The sequence below is a fragment of the Homarus americanus genome, unplaced genomic scaffold, assembly GCF_018991925.1.
Source record: "Homarus americanus isolate GMGI-L3 unplaced genomic scaffold, GMGI_Hamer_2.0 scaffold36757, whole genome shotgun sequence".
In the NCBI taxonomy this organism is placed as follows: Eukaryota; Metazoa; Arthropoda; class Malacostraca; order Decapoda; family Nephropidae; genus Homarus; species Homarus americanus.
The window spans coordinates 1-20,255 of record NW_024734013.1 but is presented as its reverse complement, the minus strand read 5'-3'; the positions used below and the strand labels follow the sequence as shown (position 1 = coordinate 20,255).

The 20,255-nt window shown below is 42.8% G+C and overlaps 1 protein-coding gene across 2 annotated transcripts; it reads right to left on the bottom strand.

Moving 5' to 3' along the window:
- Nucleotides 1-436: 436 nt before the first annotated feature.
- LOC121870124 (cytochrome P450 6k1-like) lies at nt 437-20,207 on the bottom strand. 2 transcript variants are annotated; one of them, XM_042371895.1, is made up of 7 exons: nt 20,122-20,207; nt 13,263-13,548; nt 7,308-7,995; nt 5,405-5,623; nt 3,537-3,597; nt 2,183-2,373; nt 437-1,643 (listed from the first exon to the last, which is right to left on the bottom strand). In XM_042371895.1, exons 2-7 carry the CDS (start codon nt 13,443-13,445, stop codon nt 1,477-1,479), a joined length of 1,509 nt encoding a protein of 502 aa, XP_042227829.1. In that variant the 5' UTR covers nt 13,446-13,548; nt 20,122-20,207; the 3' UTR covers nt 437-1,476. The 2 variants fall into 2 exon arrangements, with proteins under 2 accessions (XP_042227829.1, XP_042227830.1); XM_042371896.1 differs by lacking the exon at nt 20,122-20,207 and adding an exon at nt 20,097-20,119.
- Nucleotides 20,208-20,255: the final 48 nt, after the last annotated feature.

The window sequence follows — 20,255 nt, the reverse complement described above, 5'->3', positions numbered from 1 at the left end:
AAGATACACTCATAACTCCATACCATAAAACTCATTGTTCAAGGCATGGAAAAAGTAAGTATACTATTGACTGTATTGTCAAGGGAGGCGACCTATTCCTGCCTCCCTGCACACATTCTCCTGGACAGTGGTAATAACAACGCAGTGAATGGAAGACGCAATGTGATCAGTGAAGAAATTTTATTCACATATTCTTCATCATATTACACGAAAACAAATACCCTGTAATAATAATTGTATAAATGGGGTAAAAATAGAATAAATTTTGTAAATGGGGTAAAAATAGAATAAATTGTATAAATGGGGTAAAAATAGAATAAATTGTATAAATGGAGTAAAAATAGAATAAATTCTATAAATGGGGTAAAAATAGAATAAATTGTATAAATAGGGTAAAAATAGAATAAATTGTATAAATGGGGTAAAAATATAATAAATTTTATAAATGGGGTAAAAATAGAATAAATTGTATAAATGGGGTAAAAATAGAATAAATTGTATAAATGGGGTAAAAATAGAATAATAAGAGACGACTGTAGATCCTTACTTCATATACCACAGAAGTAACAATGACAAATTTAGGAACGACAGCTAAGTATAATGTTGATCCCTGATGATACTAGGAACAGGTGGTATAATGAATGTATTACTGGTAAGGAATCTATCAACGTATGTATTTAACTGAATCAAACGAACTGCAGCGAAACTCAGCGCATTTATGGAACTAGAGATTAAAGAAAAGTTATTTATTTTAGTTTTAACTGGGCTAAGGTTAAGGTCACAGAAGGTCAAAATAGGGCAAAAATTAGTGGTATTTTTTCTGGTGAGAGGTCAAGTTTAATCTACGCAATGAAAAGGCACATTAACTTCAAATTGAGAAAACGACTGCTGAAAGATTTTATATGGTAACGACTGACGTATGGGTCAGAAGTGTGGACACCTTCGGCAGACACCAGCAAGAGAGTTGGGGGTCTTTGAAATGTGGTGTTATAGGGTAATACGAAGAAGAAGCTACACAGACAGGAAAACAAATGAAGAAGTACTAAGATTCGCAAAAACTTCAAGAGAAATAATTGAAATGTACAGAAAAAGAAAAATGGGATATTTTGGTTATATAATTATGGACGAAGGGATAATAACAGAGATATTAATGGGCAAAGTTGAAGGTAGGAGGGCCAGGGGAAGGCAGAGACTGAGATGGATGAATGAAATTAAAAACTGGGTCCCCAGAGAGATACAAAATCTTGGAGGATCGGTAAAAAACAGCCCGAAAACGTTTAGAGCGGAAGTACTCCACTTTAAACGTTCTTGGGTCAACCCTCAGATATCAGGACGGTACTCTGATTGATTGAATTATGTATTCAAGATGATATATGAAAAAGCTAACTTGTTTCAATAAAAGTTTGGGTTTTCATAGAAAATTTGGTTATATCTGAGCCAAGTCAGGGTCACAATGGAAAGTCAAAATAAGGTGACTTATTGTTCGTCTTCGAGTGACTTGAACACGAGCATGATGTCATCTGTGGGTTTCATGGCCACCACGGACAATTTCAATTCTTCATGGCCAGGCGCCAGAGACATCTCAAACTTCAAGATCACCTTAGCCAATGCCAACTTGGCCTCCATGAAGGCGAACCTCATTCCTGCAAGAATATGAAAGACTATGAGAGAGAGAGAGACAGAGAGAGAAAGAGAGAGAGGGTCGTCACACCCAAGTGCAATGTTAACGTCACAAGCAGATCACAATAGAACACACAACTGCTGTGAAGAAGAACAAGAACAACTGAAGATATATGTTGCATATTAAGCTTTAGTAAGTTCTCATGACTTTACCAGATTATAGTATGAATTAAGCAGCTTGCAAAGATAAATAAATAAATAAATTAAGTTACTTGTCTGTGTACAGTATAAAATTCTAAAATAAATATCTTCTCATGCGTATGGCCTTCCACTTTTTTGTATATAAATTAATCAAGTCAAGTTGGTACAGACAGAAAACTGATCTCAGCTACAGCACTACTGTACGGGTGAACTATTTTAATTTGAAACATCAAATTGGTCCTAAACAATTCGGAAAAATGGTCTCACACATTAATAGTTCTGGATTCCAGACCAAAAGATAAAGTGATATCAACATTTAACACAACACAGAGACCAATCATCCAACCGGTCTGGGACTTACCGATGCAGTTTCTGGGTCCAAGACCGAAGGGAAGGTAGGTGCCGCTGATCACATTGTGATTGTTCTCGGGCAAGAATCGGTCTGGGAGGAACTGGTCTGGGTTGGTCCAATAGCGAGGGTCATTTTGAAGACTCCAGACAGGCACGGTAACATGCTGTCCTTTCTTTAAGATAACGTCCGTACCTGGCAACCTGAGAGAGAGAGAGAGAGAGAGAGAGAGAGAGAGATTCACGTAAACTCAAACAATACTTTATAAAACACTGTATGACTGTACTGTATAAGTGCAAGGCTACAGGTGTATGATTTGTACAGGTGTATGACTGTATGGGATGTGTATTGATGCCCAAATCTGAGATCGTGTATACTGTATTTTTCCACCAAGGACAACTCCCTCCTCCTCCCACCACCCAGTGTCTTGTGTAAGGCAACCAATGACGTCAGCCCAATAGGGTGAGGTAATCTGTGATTGGGTGACACTCCTAGCCAACTTCTCTCGTATAACTGTATAGATGGGTGTATGACTATGGGTGGGTGTATGACAATGGGTGGGTGCATGACTATGGGTGGGTGTATGACTATGGGTGGGTGTATGACTATGGGTGGGTGTATGACTATAGGTGTGTGTATGTCTATGGGTGGGTGTATGACTATGGGTGGGTGTATGACTATGGGTGGGTGTATGACTGTAAAAAGTGCATGACTATGGGTGGTGTATGACAATGGGTGGGTAAGGACTATGGGTGGGTGCATGGACAATGGGTGAGTGTATGACTATGGGTGGGTGTGTATGATTATGGGTGTGTGTGTATGACTATGGGTGGGTGTATGACTATGGGTGTGTGTATGACTATGGGTGGGTGTATGACTATGGGTGGGTGTATGACTATGTGTGTGTGTATGACTGTATGACTATGGGTGGGTGTATGACTATGGTATGTGTGGTGTATGACTATGGGTGGTGTATGACTATGGGTGGGTGTATGACTATGGGTGTGTATGACTATGGGTGAGTGTATGACTATGGGTGCGGTGTATGACTATGGGTGGGTGTATGATTATGGGTGTGTGTATGACTATGGGTGGGTGTATGACTATGGGTGGGTGTATGACTATGGGTGGGTGTATGACTATGGATGGGTGTATGACTATGGGTGTGTGTATGACTATGGGTGGGTGTATGACTATGGGTGTGTGTGTATGACAGTATGGGTGTGTATATGACATTATGGGTGTGAGTGTATGACTATATGGTTGTGTGTGTGTGACAATATGAGTGTGTGTATGACTGTATGAGTATGTGTATAACAGTATGGGTGTGTGTGTATGGGAGTATGCGTGTGTATGTATGACTAACCTGTAGTCTTGAGAACATTGTCGTTCAATTACTACTGCTATCGGGTTGAGTCTCTGAGTCTCTGTTCGGGAATAATAATAATAATAATAATAATAATAATAATAATAATAATAATAATAATAATAATAATAGAATTACTACTTCTTCTACGACAGTAATAATACCCTTTCTTGGTCTTGTACTGTACATATACAATTCTCAAGATTCACAAACCCATAAAACATATTACCTGGCAGAGCAATTAACACACCTGAAGATATCTTTGTCAGGTTAGGTTAGGTTAGGTTTCCATTTAACTTTGAATTAAATATTAATGTAAAATATCAACAAATTGTACATCACAGCGTAAATAGACACATCTCATTCTGAAGAGTTTCTCATACATTCACCTGAAAATTAGCCCCTAGATTAGTTCACCTGATGATTAAACACTCTGATGTTACCTTGGGTGGAGGGTTATGATAGGTTAAGTTAGGTTAACATTTGGGTGGTTAATTTTACGGTGAAATAGCTGGGAGGGTTAAACTTAAGGTGAATTAATCCGTCAGCAAAGGTCAACCACCGTCAGCAGGGGAGTCAACCACCGCCAGCAGGGGAGTCAACCACCGCCAGCAGGAGTCAACCACAGTCAACAGGAGTTAGCCACAGTCAACAGGGGAAGTCAACCACTATCAGCAGGAGTCAGCCACAGTCAACAGGGGAGTCAACCACCGTCAGCAGGGGAGTCAACCACCGCCAGCAGGGGAGTCAACCACCGCCAGCAGGGGAGTCAACCACAGTCAACAGGAGTCAACCACAGTCAACAGGAGTTAGCCACAGTCAATAGGGGAAGTCAACCACTATCAGCAGGAGTCAGCCACAGTCAACAGGGGAGTCAACCACCGTCAGCAGGGGAGTCAACCACCGCCAGCAGGGGAGTCAACCACAGTCAGCAGGAGTCAACCACAGTCAACAGGAGTTAGCCACAGTCAACAGGAAGTCAACCACTATCAGCAGGAGTCAGCCACAGTCAACAGGGGAGTCAACCACCGTCAGCAGGGAGTCAACCACCGCCAGCAGGAGTCAACCACAGTCAACAGGAGTTAGCCACAGTCAACAGGAAGTCAACCACTATCAGCAGGAGTCAGCCACAGTCAACAGGGGAGTCAACCACCGTCAGCAGGGGAGTCAACCACCGCCAGCAGGGGAGTCAACCACCGCCAGCAGGGGAGTCAACCACAGTCAGCAGGAGTCAACCACAGTCAACAGGAGTTAGCCACAGTCAACAGGGGAAGTCAACCACTATCAGCAGGAGTCAGCCACAGTCAACAGGGGAGTCAACCACCGTCAGCAGGGGAGTCAACCGCCAGCAGGGGAGTCAACCACCGCCAGCAGGGGAGTCAACCACAGTCAGCAGGAGTCAACCACAGTCAACAGGAGTTAGCCACAGTCAATAGGGGAAGTCAACCACTATCAGCAGGAGTCAGTCACAGTCAACAGGGGAGTCAACCACCGTCAGCAGGGGAGTCAACCACCGCCAGCAGGGGAGTCAACCACCGCCAGCAGGGGAGTCAACCACCATCAGCAGGGGAGTCAACCACCGTCAGCAGGGGAGTCAACCAACGTGAGGGGCACTGGCCACAGAGCACCGTGCCTCGGTTCGCCAGTAATTTCCCATGATTTTACAACTCTTCCATGGAAGCATTGATCCAATGTCGTTATTCCACAGCAAATTTAGTGTTGCGAGCCAAACGGTGCTCGGCTTTCTCTTGGTAACGCAGCTGAAGAGTAACCACGAGCATCTACTTTATTTCAAACCTCTAAAAGTATTAGTAAATAAAAAAGAAAGAATAAAAAAATATCTAAAAAGTTAAGTAACTGTTCATCACCTGAGAAAATGGCGTCTAAGAATGGCGCCTCCATGATGGTCTGGTAGGTAAGCGTGCCGTGTTCTTCCACTATGTCCCTCAGTTCCTGACGAAGTCGGTGCTGGAGGTGTGGGTTGCGGGCCAGGTAGTAGGAGACGAAGGCCATGGTGCCGGCTGTAGTGTCATGACCCACGATAAGGAATAGGACGGACTGAGCGACGATCGTCGAGTCTTTTATAGCTGGAAAGGAGAGACCAAGAGGTAGTGCTCAGCAGGAAGTGGTCGAGTTGTACTGTACAGTAATGTGAAAGAGCATCGAACCTAACCTAACCTAACCGAAAACGTTGATAATTTTACTCTTGGTGAGATATGATACAATTATATAATGACAAGAAACCTTTAGCACAGTCAAATATAAGTTAATCTCAGTTTCACGTAGTCTGGCCTAAACACACATGAGCTTATCTTATTATACCCCAGTCTAATATAACATAACCTAATCTAACCCCAGTATAACCTAACCTAACCTAACCTAACCTAACCTAACTTAACCTAACCTCATCCCAGACAAACTTAAACTAGCTTAAACGTATTCCAGTCTAATCTAACTTATCCTACTCTGAGAACATAATAAGAATGAAAGAAACCTGAGCAGCGTTAGGTTAAGAAAGGCTTTACTTGTACCTTGATCCCCCATACAAACTATTGCAAGTTAATAAAAGATCATTGTCAAACTGAACGTCCACACCTACAGTACGAGATCTTAACCCAAGAGAGTAAAACAGTACAGAGGAAAAGTCGTATTTTAAGTGACACCCAATGGGTTTCAAGTCTTGCAATCACATAAAACAAAGAAATAAATAAAATAATGAGAAAATGACGTCCCATGCTACTTAAGTTGCTACTTAATCAAAAAGCTTATTACGATGCTTGTTTTGTTTTTTTTGTCAGCTGCATGTTGTGTTGTACACTTGGCATTAATCTGTCAATGCATACTAATGGGAGCTCAGATTGGCAGCTAATAAATTCAAAGAACTAAACCTATCGTGAGCAGAATCTACACAATAAAATTCGTTGATTAGCGGTGTCACAGTATTTCCTTGGCACCTCTTAAAAACTTTAAATGAAAGAAATTACAAATACTGTGAAAAAAAGTTATTCTTTACATTGATACACTGTAAACTGTTAGGCCCCGCTGAATCTATTTGGAGATCAACAGCCAACACCAACTTTTAAGCGTGATTAAATTACAGGGGAACAAAATATTGTAATTTAGACAACAGTTAAATCTCGTGTGATTAGTCACTTTAAAACCCCGTCAAGTGCAGACAAAATATATTCTTTCCTTTTTAATTTTTCTTACATTAATTCCTAACCTTAAAGACATTTCTCATTAAATACATCGAATCTAATATTATTATCAATAGTGTTGCATTATTGAGTAATTCACGTACTGTATGTTCTTTAGTTTATAAGGAATTCATGCATATAAACAATAGGGTATTGTTATTGTACATCTCAGCTGATAAACGCTATGACCATATTTGGTGGCCTCTGTCTTGTGTTGACCAAAGATGTTCTATCAACTGTAATGTTTACATAAACATCGAATGAAAACAGATTATAAGTTATATCATTACCAGGAGGCAGGGGGTGACTTGAGGCTCCAGGTGGCGTCTTCTAACTAAGGCTCTGGATTTTCGAAGATTCGTTTATATAGTTTTAATTTTAATTGGTGATAATGCATATTATAACTGATTAACTTACAAAGACGGAGGCCAAGATGAGTACTAAACAGTGCCGATACTGTCTTAATTAACTGATCGCCTTCTGTTTGTCCCTCAGGGAGAAGAAAATCATCCTCCCAACCGATGCCAAATCTGAATTTAAACAAATACTAAACAAAGACCTGAACAACACTCACGATACTTAGGTGTCTTAGTGTTCGAGTTGCTCTGCTCCTCCCGCTGTTCTAGCAACAGGTCCAGGAAGTCTCCCCGCTTCACTCCCATCTCTCTATTCTTAATTGTCTCCTCCACCACGCGCTGGAAGAACAGGAACGGTGGAGTGGTAAAAGAAATCCCGATTGCATTCAACACTGAATTAGGTAGCGTTAACAGAGCTATTCCCCGTAATATTCCCCGCGCACTGATGGCGTTCAGCTCACTTGCTTTCTTGCAAAATTCTTCCTCCTCATTGTTGATGGAGTTGCACTCGATACCGAAAGCACAGGTACCTATAACATCCATGACATAACGGGCGTAAATTGTCTTTGTCTTAACGAAAGATTTCTCTTGGCAGTGTCGCTGAAGACGTTCTATTAAAGCATCTGCTTTCTCCTCCACTAGGTGGTACATTTGACGCATCCTGCCGGAGGTGAAAGTTGGGGACATAATAGACCTGACGCCTTTCCAGTGGCTGCCGTTGATGAGAAAAAGCATTTCTCTAAAGCATTCGTCTTTCTTGGAATTACTAATTGTCCTTCGTTCGCTGAAGTGGTCAAAGTCCTGAATCATAATGCGCTTGACTAGCCCAGGGTCACGCACGATCAGGGACGGCTTGAAGATCTCGTAGGCGCCTACGAAGTTGTTCCCTTCATTCTCGTGATACGTCTGGGTGAAGAGAAACATTAACATGTATTTAAATAACATGTAGATGTTATAGGATCAAACACGGGGGCACATTATGAAAATAGTTGTGGCGTCATGAACAAATAGTATTTTTCTTTTAAGTAAGACATTAGGATCTCGGTTCATACTTGTAAATTGTTTTGGGGGTTGAAATTCTTGGATGATGGCAGGTAAGTGTTGTCTTAAATCATGTAAATATTTGCTACTGTAGCTACTAAGGGTATTACAGCTGACTGATTTAACCAATAGCATTGTTATAGAATATCAACATTTGAACTAAGAAACTTAAGGACAAAATAAACAAGTTGTTTTACTTGAACATTTCTTACACGACAGTGTGATTAGAGTTAACAGATTGTTGATATTGTACAGAGAACTGTGAGAGGCTGTGTAGTGTCATGGGTGAGGGCAGGGCTGGTCTTTGGGGGTGAAGCGGTGAGAGGGACCCAGGCTCACCAGCAGGGGTTAAAAACAACCTCGGGTAATAAAGCTCATCTGAATCACAAATTCACCATATTGTAATACCGGTAAAGGCTAGTGCTACTTCAGAACAGGGATGTGCCCTTCTGAGGGCCGAACTTCTGACCGAGTTAGAGAGGGTCAAGGAAGAAAACTTGAAATTAAAGGAAGTGTTAGTGAAGATGAAGAAAGAAACAAGAGAAGGAAAGCCAGTGCCTGACGAAAACTCAGGAGAATGGAAGGTTGTGAGGAGAGGAACGACCAAACTGGTGGTAAGAAAACACACCAATTATAAGACAACAGCAGCTAAGTGTAAAAACTCTTTTAGTCCTTTGATAGACGAATTGGACGTTAGCATAGTCAGGGACAGGGTGAACAAGGAAGGTAAGAAAACCTTAATTGTTGGCGATTACCAGGTACGGTATTTGGATAGAGCTTTTTGTGGTAAAAAGAAAAATAGGATGAGGGTTTGCTTGCCAGGAGCTGGGGTGGGGGATATAGTTGACAGGATGGACCATATCTTGTCTGGTAATGGGAACAAACCTATTATCTGCCTCAGTGCAGGAGGCAATGATATTAGCCGGTGTTTTTGTGAGGAGCTCCTTGATACGTCCAAGACAGCTATAGAACATATTAGGTAGACGGGAGGGATCCCTATCATATGGGGTGTCCTGTCTAGAAAGAAAGGTGGCAATGAATGGTTGTCAAGGGCAGTTGGTGTCAACGGCAGTTTTGACAGATATTGCAAGTCAATATCAGTCCCATTCGTGGGCAACTGGGACAACTTTTACGGAAGAAGGGACCTTTATGCTTAGGATGGGGTACATTTGTCTAGGGCTGGGGTGGCATCTCTGGCTGGCTATCTCAAGAGGGCAATTCAAAAAATGTCGAAATCTTTAAACTGCTAGGGCAACATATGGGTACGGAGGTGGAGGAGACTGCAGTGGCAGAGGATAAACAAAGTGAAAGGTTACAGAGAAATAGTGCTAGGAATGATGACGAAACTAATTTAGGCAGGGAGTTAAAACCCAAACGCGTCAAAGAGAGGACTCAGAACACGACTAACGTAAATGTCTATTACTCAAACAGTAGGAGTATGAGAAACAAAATGGATGAAATCAGGGCGTTGGAATGTACCTAAAAAAATCGATATAATAGCATTCACGGAAACATGGATAAACTTAGACTCACGTAAGTTACCTGTCGAGTACCAAATTGCCGGTTGCAAATTATGCCATACAGATAGGCAGATTAGGAAAGGTGGCAGAGTAGCAATCTATGTCAGGGATAATGTGAAATGTGAAATAAATTAGGAAATAAAAACTGAACTGAATAAAGAATCAATTTTGATAGAATTAACCGATGGTAGGGGAAATCTAATCACCTCCTAATCTTGATAGAGTTAATGAGCGACTTATTTGGGATGAAATAACACAGGGCATCCAGACACAGCAACGTCTGTATAGTAGGCAACTTTAACTTTAGTCAAATAAATTGGATCGACCTTACTGGTAACCCAGAATCAGAGGATTTTCTTGAAACAATCCAGGACTGTTTCCTAAGCCAACATATAACCGAACCCACCCGGGGTAATAATATACTCGATTTAGTTCTGTCAAACTGAGAAAACCTCATTAGTACTGCCGAGGTAGGGAACGAACTTGCGAACAGCGGCCACAAAGAAATTAGATTCATATTAGAATTTAAGGCAGTGGCAAGGAAAATTCCATTAAAGTTCCAGATTTCAGAAGGGCAAACTTTGATAGTTTGAAAAGGCAGCTGAGAAAAGAGGTATCACGTTTGGGTGTGAATTATATGACCTCACACAATGTACCCACAGAGGGCGACCTCACTCTACTTGGAGACCTGACAACGATAACCTCACAAAATATAACGGCTGAGGATGACCTGATCACAAGATCTGAGGTTGACGAGATCCACAACAATTTAAATATTGAGTTACTTAATGCACAAAGGCAGAAAATACCATACAGAAAACTTGGATCATATAACAATGACTCTAATGGATAAATAATTATTTAAAGAATATTATTGGACAAAGGAAGGCTATAGGTAGGAGAATAAATCGTGATGAAATTTACCACCGAGATTATTATAAGGTATTGGCCAGTAGGGTTAAGACCGAGATAAGAAAAGCAAAGAGGAATAATGAACTGAAGGTAGCAAGGGAGGCAAAGTCAAACCCCAAGGGATTCTTTCAAATGTATCAAACTAAAACACGATAAAAGATTGGACCAATACAGTCAGATACCAGCGAGCTAACTGATAACGACGGAGAAATTAGCAATAATATGAATAAATATTTTTCAATAGTTTTCACCACCGAAAATTTAAATATGATACCCGAGGCACCGACTATATACAGAGATAGTGAAAAAAATAGATTAAGCGAGATAGTAGTGAATAGTAACGATGTTAGTAAGCAAATAGACAAACTAAAGCCTAATAAGTCACCAGGTCTCTATGATATATTTGCCAGAGTATTAAAGGAATGTAAAGAAGAGCTTAGTATGCCCTTAGCAAAGTTGTTTAACATGTCCTTAAAACCGTATGTAATTACCAGAATCCTGGAGGATAGCGAATGTAATACCGATTTTCAAGAAGGGAGATAGATTACTATCCTCTAACTATCGTCCAATCAGTTTAACATCAATTGTAGGCAAATTATAACTGGAAGCAATAATTTCAAACTCTATTCGAAATCACCTGGAGAAGCACAAGTTGATCACTGATTCCCAACATGGCTTCACAAGCGGGCGATCATGTCTAACTAATCTGTTAACATTCTTTTCAGCTGTTTTAGAATCAATGGACGATGGGCACGACTATGATGTGGTATACCTCGACTATAGCAAAGCCTGTGACAAAGTTCCCCACGAAAGACTAATAAGAAAAGTGGAGGCTCATGGCATTGGAGGAGATATTATAAAATGGATTAGGGCGTGGTTACAGGACAGGAAACAGCGAGTGAGCATAAACTGCAGTAAATCCGACTGGAGTAACATCACTAGTGGAGTACCCCAAGGCTCAGTACTTGGACCATTATTTTTTATTATATATATATAAACGACGTAGATATCGGCATAGACAGCAACATGCGTAAATTTGGAGATGCCACTAAAATAGGGCGTGTAATTAAATCTGACTAGGGCTCCGCAAACTATAGGAAGATCTAAAAAACAAAAAATCGAGTCGTCTAAAAAATGGCAGATGAAATTCAATGTGGACAAATGTAAAGTACTTAGTCCAGGAGATGTAAACAGAGAAACCAGATGAACAACGTTGTTATAGAGAAATCCGACTGTGAGAAAGATTTAGGAGTAATGATAAGTAGAAATCTTAAGCCAAGTAAACAATTTGTATTTGCTCGAAACAAGGCTAATAAAGTATTTGGTTTCATACAAAGGAGTGTTAATTACAAGACTAGCGAAGTCATCCTAAAACTATATCTTGCGCTTGTGAGACCTCACCTGGATTATGCAGTTCAATTCTGGTCATCGTAAGACAGAATGGATATAGAATCCCTAGAAAGAATTCAGAGGAGAATGACAAGACTAATCCCGGGCATTAATAACCTTGAGTACAGAGACAGGTTAAAGCATCTCAATTTGCACTCCCTCGAGAGACGTAGAGTGAGGGGCGATATTATAGAGGTGTATAAATGGAAGTCAGGGCTAAACAAAGGGGACATTACAAAAATACTCAAACTATCCAACCAGGAGCGAACTCGTAACAATGGTCTTAAGTTAGATAAATTTAGATTTAGGCGCGAGATAGGTAAACATTGGTTTGGAAATAGAATAGTGGCTGAGTGGAACAAGTTACCAAACATCATCATTAACTCTAATACGCTGGATAGCTTCAAACATAGGTTGGATGGATATATGAGCAATAGGGGTTGGGTGTAAACGGGACTGCCCAGTATGGGCCAATAGGCCCACTGCAGTTTCCTCCATTCTTATGTTCTTATGTTCTTCTTATGATCGGTGTGTGTGTGTGTGTGTGTGTGTGTGTGTGTGTGTGTGTGTGTGTGTGTGTGTGTGTGTGTGCGTGCGTGCGCGTGGTAATATAAAAACTAAGTGGAGTCGGGTACCTGGGTCACCTTTTTTAAGAAAATTTATCTTGGTCCATTAAATCCCAAATATATTATGGTCAACTCTTCCCCGACTTAGACGAGGGGTTAGCAGTCAAGGTGAATTAATTACTCCTGCCTGAACTCAAACTTGACCAGGTGACAATTTCCTCCAACAAATTTGAAATGAGTCCGACACAAAGACTGAAACAACAGAGCCTCGAGAATCACACCACTGGATCTGACACCACTGTACCAATGTTTCAATATCATGTACTGTATTGTAAACTCCTAGCACCCAGAGGAACATTCTAAAACATATAGCTGTACACACACACACACACACACACACACATAGTTGCAGGCTTTAAAGCTAGAGCGATAAAAAGCTGGATGGGCTATACATATGAATTATAAAGGTTTAAAAGCATCACAAAGTATTTTCGTGAACGGTGGTATCGTTCTAAAAGGGATAAGCAAAACAAAAACGAACCTGATAATTCCACCGAGTGTATACAGTGAGTAACTGTGAAACATTGTCAATGAATCACTGTATATGCAAACTCAAGTGGATATATTGATCCTATAATCAGTGGATCCTATAATCAATAAGGTGGGAATACAGGCGCACATTCATCACCAGACACTTGTATATAAAGAACGTTAGGTTGGGTTAGGTTAGGTTAGACAGCCTTACCTCATTTAGGAAGTACCAAAAGGGTTTAGTACGTTTGAAGATCATGTGGAGATAAATGTAAAAGTTGCGAAAAACGGAGATTGAGGGAACACCACGTGATGACCAGTACGAACACTTCCTCCAGCAATACACAATGAACAGTAACACCACTGCCAGACCCACAGTCCACGTTGATGCCTCCATACTTGTTTTATTCCCTGGGTTTTTCTCTCTCTTGTTTTTTTATTGTTTCATATTCCACTTCTTGTCGTGTCATATACGTTCTCCGTGTCTCCCCTTGCTCAATCTGAAGAAGTAAAAAATTAATATAGATTAGAGTGTCGTAGTTTAATTTTTTCCCAGGACAAGATAACAGTATCCAGTCACATCTGAGCCTCAGTAAAATTGGGGTACTATTGCAGGGGCGAGTCACCTGAAGATTAACCACCCCACCTTATATTCCCTGAAGATTAACCACCCCACCTTCTATTCCCCGAAGATTAACCACCCCACCTTATATTCCCTGAAGAATAACCACCCCACCTTATATTCCCTGAAGATTAACCACCCCACCTTATATTCCCTGAAGATTAACCACCCCACCTAATATTCCCTGAAGATTATCAACCCTTAATCTGTATGTATATTCTGTATGCTGTATTTATATTATGCTATGTATATTATGTATGTGCTCCATTTATGTATTATTTATTTAGCCTAGCTAGTAGCGTGTGGCAATGTATTTATCAATGTCCCACATGCTTAATTAATGTGCCTGGCGACGTATGGAAGCTGCTAATGTATCACTTGCCATACGTCGTCTATAGAGCAGTTGACCAGCGGACAGGTTGAAGAGCGCTACTCCCCTTGTGTACATATCTCTTATCCAGTAAATCGAACCTACAAAATCTATACAGGTGTTTGTGTTCGCTCCTGTATATTGAACTTATTACCCAGAACACGAACATGGCGCAGTGAACTGGTTTTACTGGATAATTACGAGTGACAGTGCAAAGTTTGTGGAAAGCCGGCTTATGGACTCCTTCCCTGTGTCAACCAACCGCCGCCCGCCACCCCTCCTCGAAGAATTTAGCAACTTTGAGCAGTGTCAGTGACAGTGATTTTCTGTGAAGTGTTTAGTGCATTGTGTGTTTCGTGCCATACATGTGTGACCTTGTTCTAAAGGATTCCCAAGGTACACGGCATGTTCTGGGCATTTGTAAGGAGTAAAGTTTTCACATCCTCCTCTTGTCTTGCCTGAGGGGTAACTGACGCTCCTCGCCGTCTCCACCCCCCCCCCTCACAGCTCGAGAAGACTGCTCCCACCCAGACGCGCGCACACACACATACATGTACTAACACTCACTGTCCGCGGCGGCTCCCTTATATATATTTTATATATATAACCTACTTATCTGTGTATTTAATTAATTTTTTGTCTGAGATCTTGTTGATATGACGGGCTGACCGGTCAACACTGATTTAAGACACAGTACACAGATGAAGTAGTTATGTCTCGTGCCTTAGGTAGCCGTGGAGCCAGCGCCCGGATGAGTCAGTCGGATGATAGCTCCGCAGAGATGGATGACCAGGCTGACCATGACGCCCCAGCTACCACAACATCGCGCAGCCCTTCACCTCGATATTCAGCGTTGTCTCCAGAGATAATTGCTTTAATGGAGTTTATGAGAGATGAAAGGCGCGAGGATGAAGCTAACAGACGTGCGGCAGACGAACGCAGAAGACAAGCAGAGGCAGAGAGAGACCACCAACGGAGATTGGAAGACAGTGCACGGTTTGAAGCCTTGATATCTCGCCTCACTGTTAACCAAGCCCCTGGCTCTAACACTGCCTCGGTACTGAATGGTTCAGATACCTCATCAATGCTCTCTTCACGCCCACCAGCCCCACCTAAAGCAGCTGCTCAAACACCGCCCATCTTGAAGCCTGATGTGACTTACCAGACTTTTCGTGAATGGCGGCGACGGTGGACTGATTATGCTACAATGGTGAATCTCCAGAGTTTGTCACAGCCTAAACAACTCATCCAGCTGCGTATGTGCCTGTCCTTGGAAATTCAGCGTGTCTTAGAACATACGCTGCAGGTACCTCCGACCTCTTCGCTGTCTGTAGAGGAGGTACTGGACATTCTACAACGGCACATCAAAGGACAGCAGAATGAAGCTCTGCGCAGGAGGGAATTGTTTAGCTGCAGACAGATGGAGGGTGAGACTTTTGACGCCTTTTATGTACGTCTTAAGAGAGCCTCGGAAGAGGTAGATATATGTCTAGGCCACCACCAGCAGTGCGAGGAGACCCAGTTGAAGCAGGTGATCCTGATGGGTGTTAAGGACGAGGAACTTGTCCAACGCCTCACCTCCCTCGACTCTTCCTCTTCTCTCAAGGATGTGTTGACGATATGTCGCTCCTATGAGGCTGCCAGGTGTGCCACCTCTGCCATCCGAGCTCCCCCTACAGCTGTACGCGCTGTGTCCCGGTACAAGAAGGACAAGAAGTCTGCTCCTACGCCTTCGCCCACCACGTCCACGCCCGGTTCATTTTGCAACAACTGTGGTAAGCAGCACGGAACACAGGTGTGTCCAGCTGCTCAGTCTACCTGCAACAGTTGTGACCGTAAGGGCCACTGGTCGCTCACAGTGCGGTGCCCAGCTAAGTACGTACAGTGCAATGTGTGCGGTCGTCTGGGCCACTATGACAAGTGTTGCCCTTCCAACAAACCCAAGGGACAGCGTCGGCGGAAGCTTCAGCGCCCTTCTACCAGTAAGGGCCGCCCACAGTCTTCCAATCAGAGGCACGACGACCCTGGACAAAGCCCGACCCATATTAGGAGGGTGTACTCCTCGCATCCCAGGACCAAAGTTCCCCAGTACATCAGTGTCATCGTGACCTATGGCAGTGTGTCATCCCGTCTTCAGATGTTGCCTGACACCGGCGCTGATGCTACAGTCATCGGTCCCCAGCATTTGCAATGCTTGGGGCTCTCTCCAAGCGATCTAGGACCGCCTCCCAAGGACCTCTGCGTCACGGCAGATGGTTCACAGATGGCCCCAGCCCTAGGTTCACTCTATGCACATGTCACCTCTGGCAACAGGTCGTGTCAAGCCTGGATTGACGTGCATAATGGTGTCCCGACTCCTTTGCTGTCCTACAGACATTGTCAAGAGTTGGCCATCATCTCCCAGGACTTCCCAACACCGATTCTCGAGGTAAAATACGCCAACAGGGTGCACGAAAGGAGCAGCAACTACCCTGCTGCCGCCCTACCCCTACCTCTGGCCAGTGATACCTCTCCTTCCGTAGTTGTCCCTGCTGCTTCAAGTCTCCACGCCTTGGCTCGCCTCCACGACAGTCACTGTGGAGCCGAGGCCACCAAACGGCATGCAAGACAGACTGTGTTCCGGCCTGGCATCGACCCCGACATCTCCAATGCTGTCCAGGTGTGTAAGCCCCGCCACGTACTACAACCCAGCCAGCAGCAGGAACCCTTTATGAGTGACGACAACCCCACCCGCCCCTTTGAATCTGTGTCAGCCGACTTTTTCTCTGTGTCAGGAAAGTCCTTCCTTGTTATCATCGACCGTCTCTCTGGTTGGCCGGTTGTCATCAAGTGCGGTAATGACACGACGTCTGCCGCCACCATCAGCAAGTTCCGCCACTACTTCCGTGACGTGGGCGTTCCTGTGCGCCTGCGAACCGACGGAGGGCCTCAGTTCACAAGCCGGGACTTTGCTGTGTTCCTCGACCGATGGGGAGTCCGGCATGTGTTGTCATCGCCCCATTACCCGCAGTCCAACGGCCACGCTGAGGCTGCTGTCAAATCCCTGAAGCACCTCATCCTTAAGGTGGCCCCTTCTGGGAACATTGACTGCGAGGCCTTCGACCGGGGTCTTCTTGAACTCCGCAACACACCTAACTACACCGGACGCTCCCCTGCCCAGGTTTTGTATGGACGCCCCCTTCGTTCTTGTGTCCCTGCTCACCCTCAATCCTTCTCCAAGGAGTGGCAGGCCAAGACAGAGGATTGTGATCGCCGAGCCGCCGAACGTGTTCAGGACGTCGTCGCCCGCTACAACGACCACGCCCGTTCTCTCCCCAGGTTGAGTGTCGGCACCCAAGTCCGTGTTCAGGACCCGACCTCCCTACGTTGGGACAAAGTAGGCGTAGTCATGGGTCTCGGTAGGTCACGGGACTACCAGGTGCGGTTACCCAGTGGTCGTGTGTGGTGGAGGAACCGCCGTTTTCTCCGCCCCGTAACAATGCCTTCTGCTGACCCCGCCACCAGTGTTGAGTCCCATACCCTTCCCAGTGATCTAGTCCCTCGACGCTCAGAACGGATCCAAAAGAAAAGGTCCGCTCAAGACTTTGCTATGAGCGTATAGGGGGGAGGGAGGTGTATGTATATTCTGTATGCTGTATTTATATTATGCTATGTATATTATGTATGTGCTCCATTTATGTATTATTTATTTAGCCTAGCTAGTAGCGTGTGGCAATGTATTTATCAATGTCCCACATGCTTAATTAATGTGCCTGGCGACGTATGGAAGCTGCTAATGTATCACTTGCCATACGTCGTCTATAGAGCAGTTGACCAGCGGACAGGTTGAAGAGCGCTACTCCCCTTGTGTACATATCTCTTATCCAGTAAATCGAACCTACAAAATCTATACAGGTGTTTGTGTTCGCTCCTGTATATTGAACTTATTACCCAGAACACGAACATAATCTAACCTACATTACCTAAATTTACACCCCCCAAATAAAAATGGGCTGGTTGATCTTTAGGTGAGATAAACTGGGACTGTATAATCTTTAGGTAATTCATTTTAAACGGGAATAGTTTGTTTTTTTCATAATTTATGCTGACCAGTTGTACACTTCCTCACAACTCCAGTTACAGGCTTTCTTTTTGTAATAACTATCATATATTATTTACAACTGATTTGGAGAGGTGAGGATGAACCACACTGGCTCAATGCAACATACTGGCTCATTGCACCACACTGGGCCAATGCATCACACTGGCTCATTGCATCACACTGGGACAATGCACCACACTGGCTCAGTGCATCACACTGGGTCAATGCATCACACTGGCTCATTGCATCACACTGGGTCAATGCATCACACTGGCTCATTGCATCACACTGGGTCAATGCATCACACTGGCTCATTGCATCACACTGGGTCAATGCATCACACTGGCTCATTGCATCACACTGGGTCAATGCATCACACTGGCTCATTGCATCACACTGGGTCAATGCATCACACTGGCTCATTGCATCACACTGGGTCAATGCATCACACTGGCTCATTGCATCACACTGGGTCAATGCATCACACTGGCTCATTGCATCACACTGGGTCAATGCATCACACTGGCTCATTGCACCACACTGGGTCAATGCATCACACTGGCTCATTGCACCACACTGGGTCAATGCATCACACTGGCTCATTGCATCACACTGGGTCAATGCATCACACTGGCGCATTGCACCACACTGGGTCAATGCATCACACTGCCTCAACACAGGATGCGATTTTTCCCCACCATGTATTACCCAAACTACTTTTACTATTGTATTCAAATTACCAGCAAGTAAATGTCCAGGTAACCCTTTCTAAATAAAAACCCCTTTATATTACTTTATTTACTTAATTCATGTTGAAAATAATGAATTACAACTTGAAAATAGCCCAAACAAGTAATGTGGTTAACAAGTGTATGGTAATGTTAAAAGCATTACAAACCAACGTACTATTTAACTGAATAGAAAAATCCAAACATTTATAAAATAATAATAGTGAAATATGAGCAAACACACAAAAAGTATAAATTGCTAGTTCAACATAAGAAATTTTTAACTCTAACGCTAAGTCACAAATAGGCACATTTAACATATCTAACAAGCATCATCCGTAACCTTAATAATTTAATAACTAATCATTGTGACTGTAAGAAGCGCTGGAAAAAACGCCAATAAAAACAAGGCGTAGACTAACTCATTCTTGGCAACTTCCACACACACACACACACACACACACACACAGAGACTGATATAGCTATGAGAACAGCTCAGTCCAAACCATTGTATAAATTATCAACAACTCGTAATCAACCAATCTATTCACTCCCAGCCAATTTTATCTTTTTTGCACTGTCAGTATGTTAAAACGCCCTGTAGTATAACCTTCTCCCCCACCTTGTTATTATATATCATAATTGTATCACTTACGTTAATTGTATACTATTTATCAATCAAGTGACCCATTCCCCAATTATGTAACTGAATATTTTCAACCTTTTGGCTGCCGTGATCTTTCAATACACAGTAAATTATTATTATTATTATTATTAGACATACACAGTTACACACACAGATATACACAGTTACACACACAGATATACACAGTTACACACACAGATATACACAGTTACACACATACACATAGAAATACACAGTTACACACTGACATACACAAACCACTCACACAGACATAGACCCACACAGACATACACAAACACAGACCCACACACACATTCACAAACACAAACCCACACAGACATACACAAACACAGACCCACACACACATACATACACAAACACAGACCCACACAGACATACACAAACACAGACCCACACAGACAAACACAAACACAGACCCACACGTAAACAAAATACTCTTAAATTTCTCAGTGATTCGTAAGTTAAATTTCAAATATAAAATCTAAAGCGGGATATGACTTATATTAGGAATCTTTGAGAATTCGAATAAATATATACTGTAGATTCAAACCTCAAACTAAACATTTACACTTCACATAACCTGCCATGGGCGACGGTCCACTTACGAATTGGTAAAAACAGAGTCAACAATGTACACAGATATTGTGCTCTTAACACTATGACTAAGGTTCAAAAGTGACTGGGGCTATCAGCTTACCTTGATAACCTGTGGGTGTTGGCTACACTGATCTACAGCAGG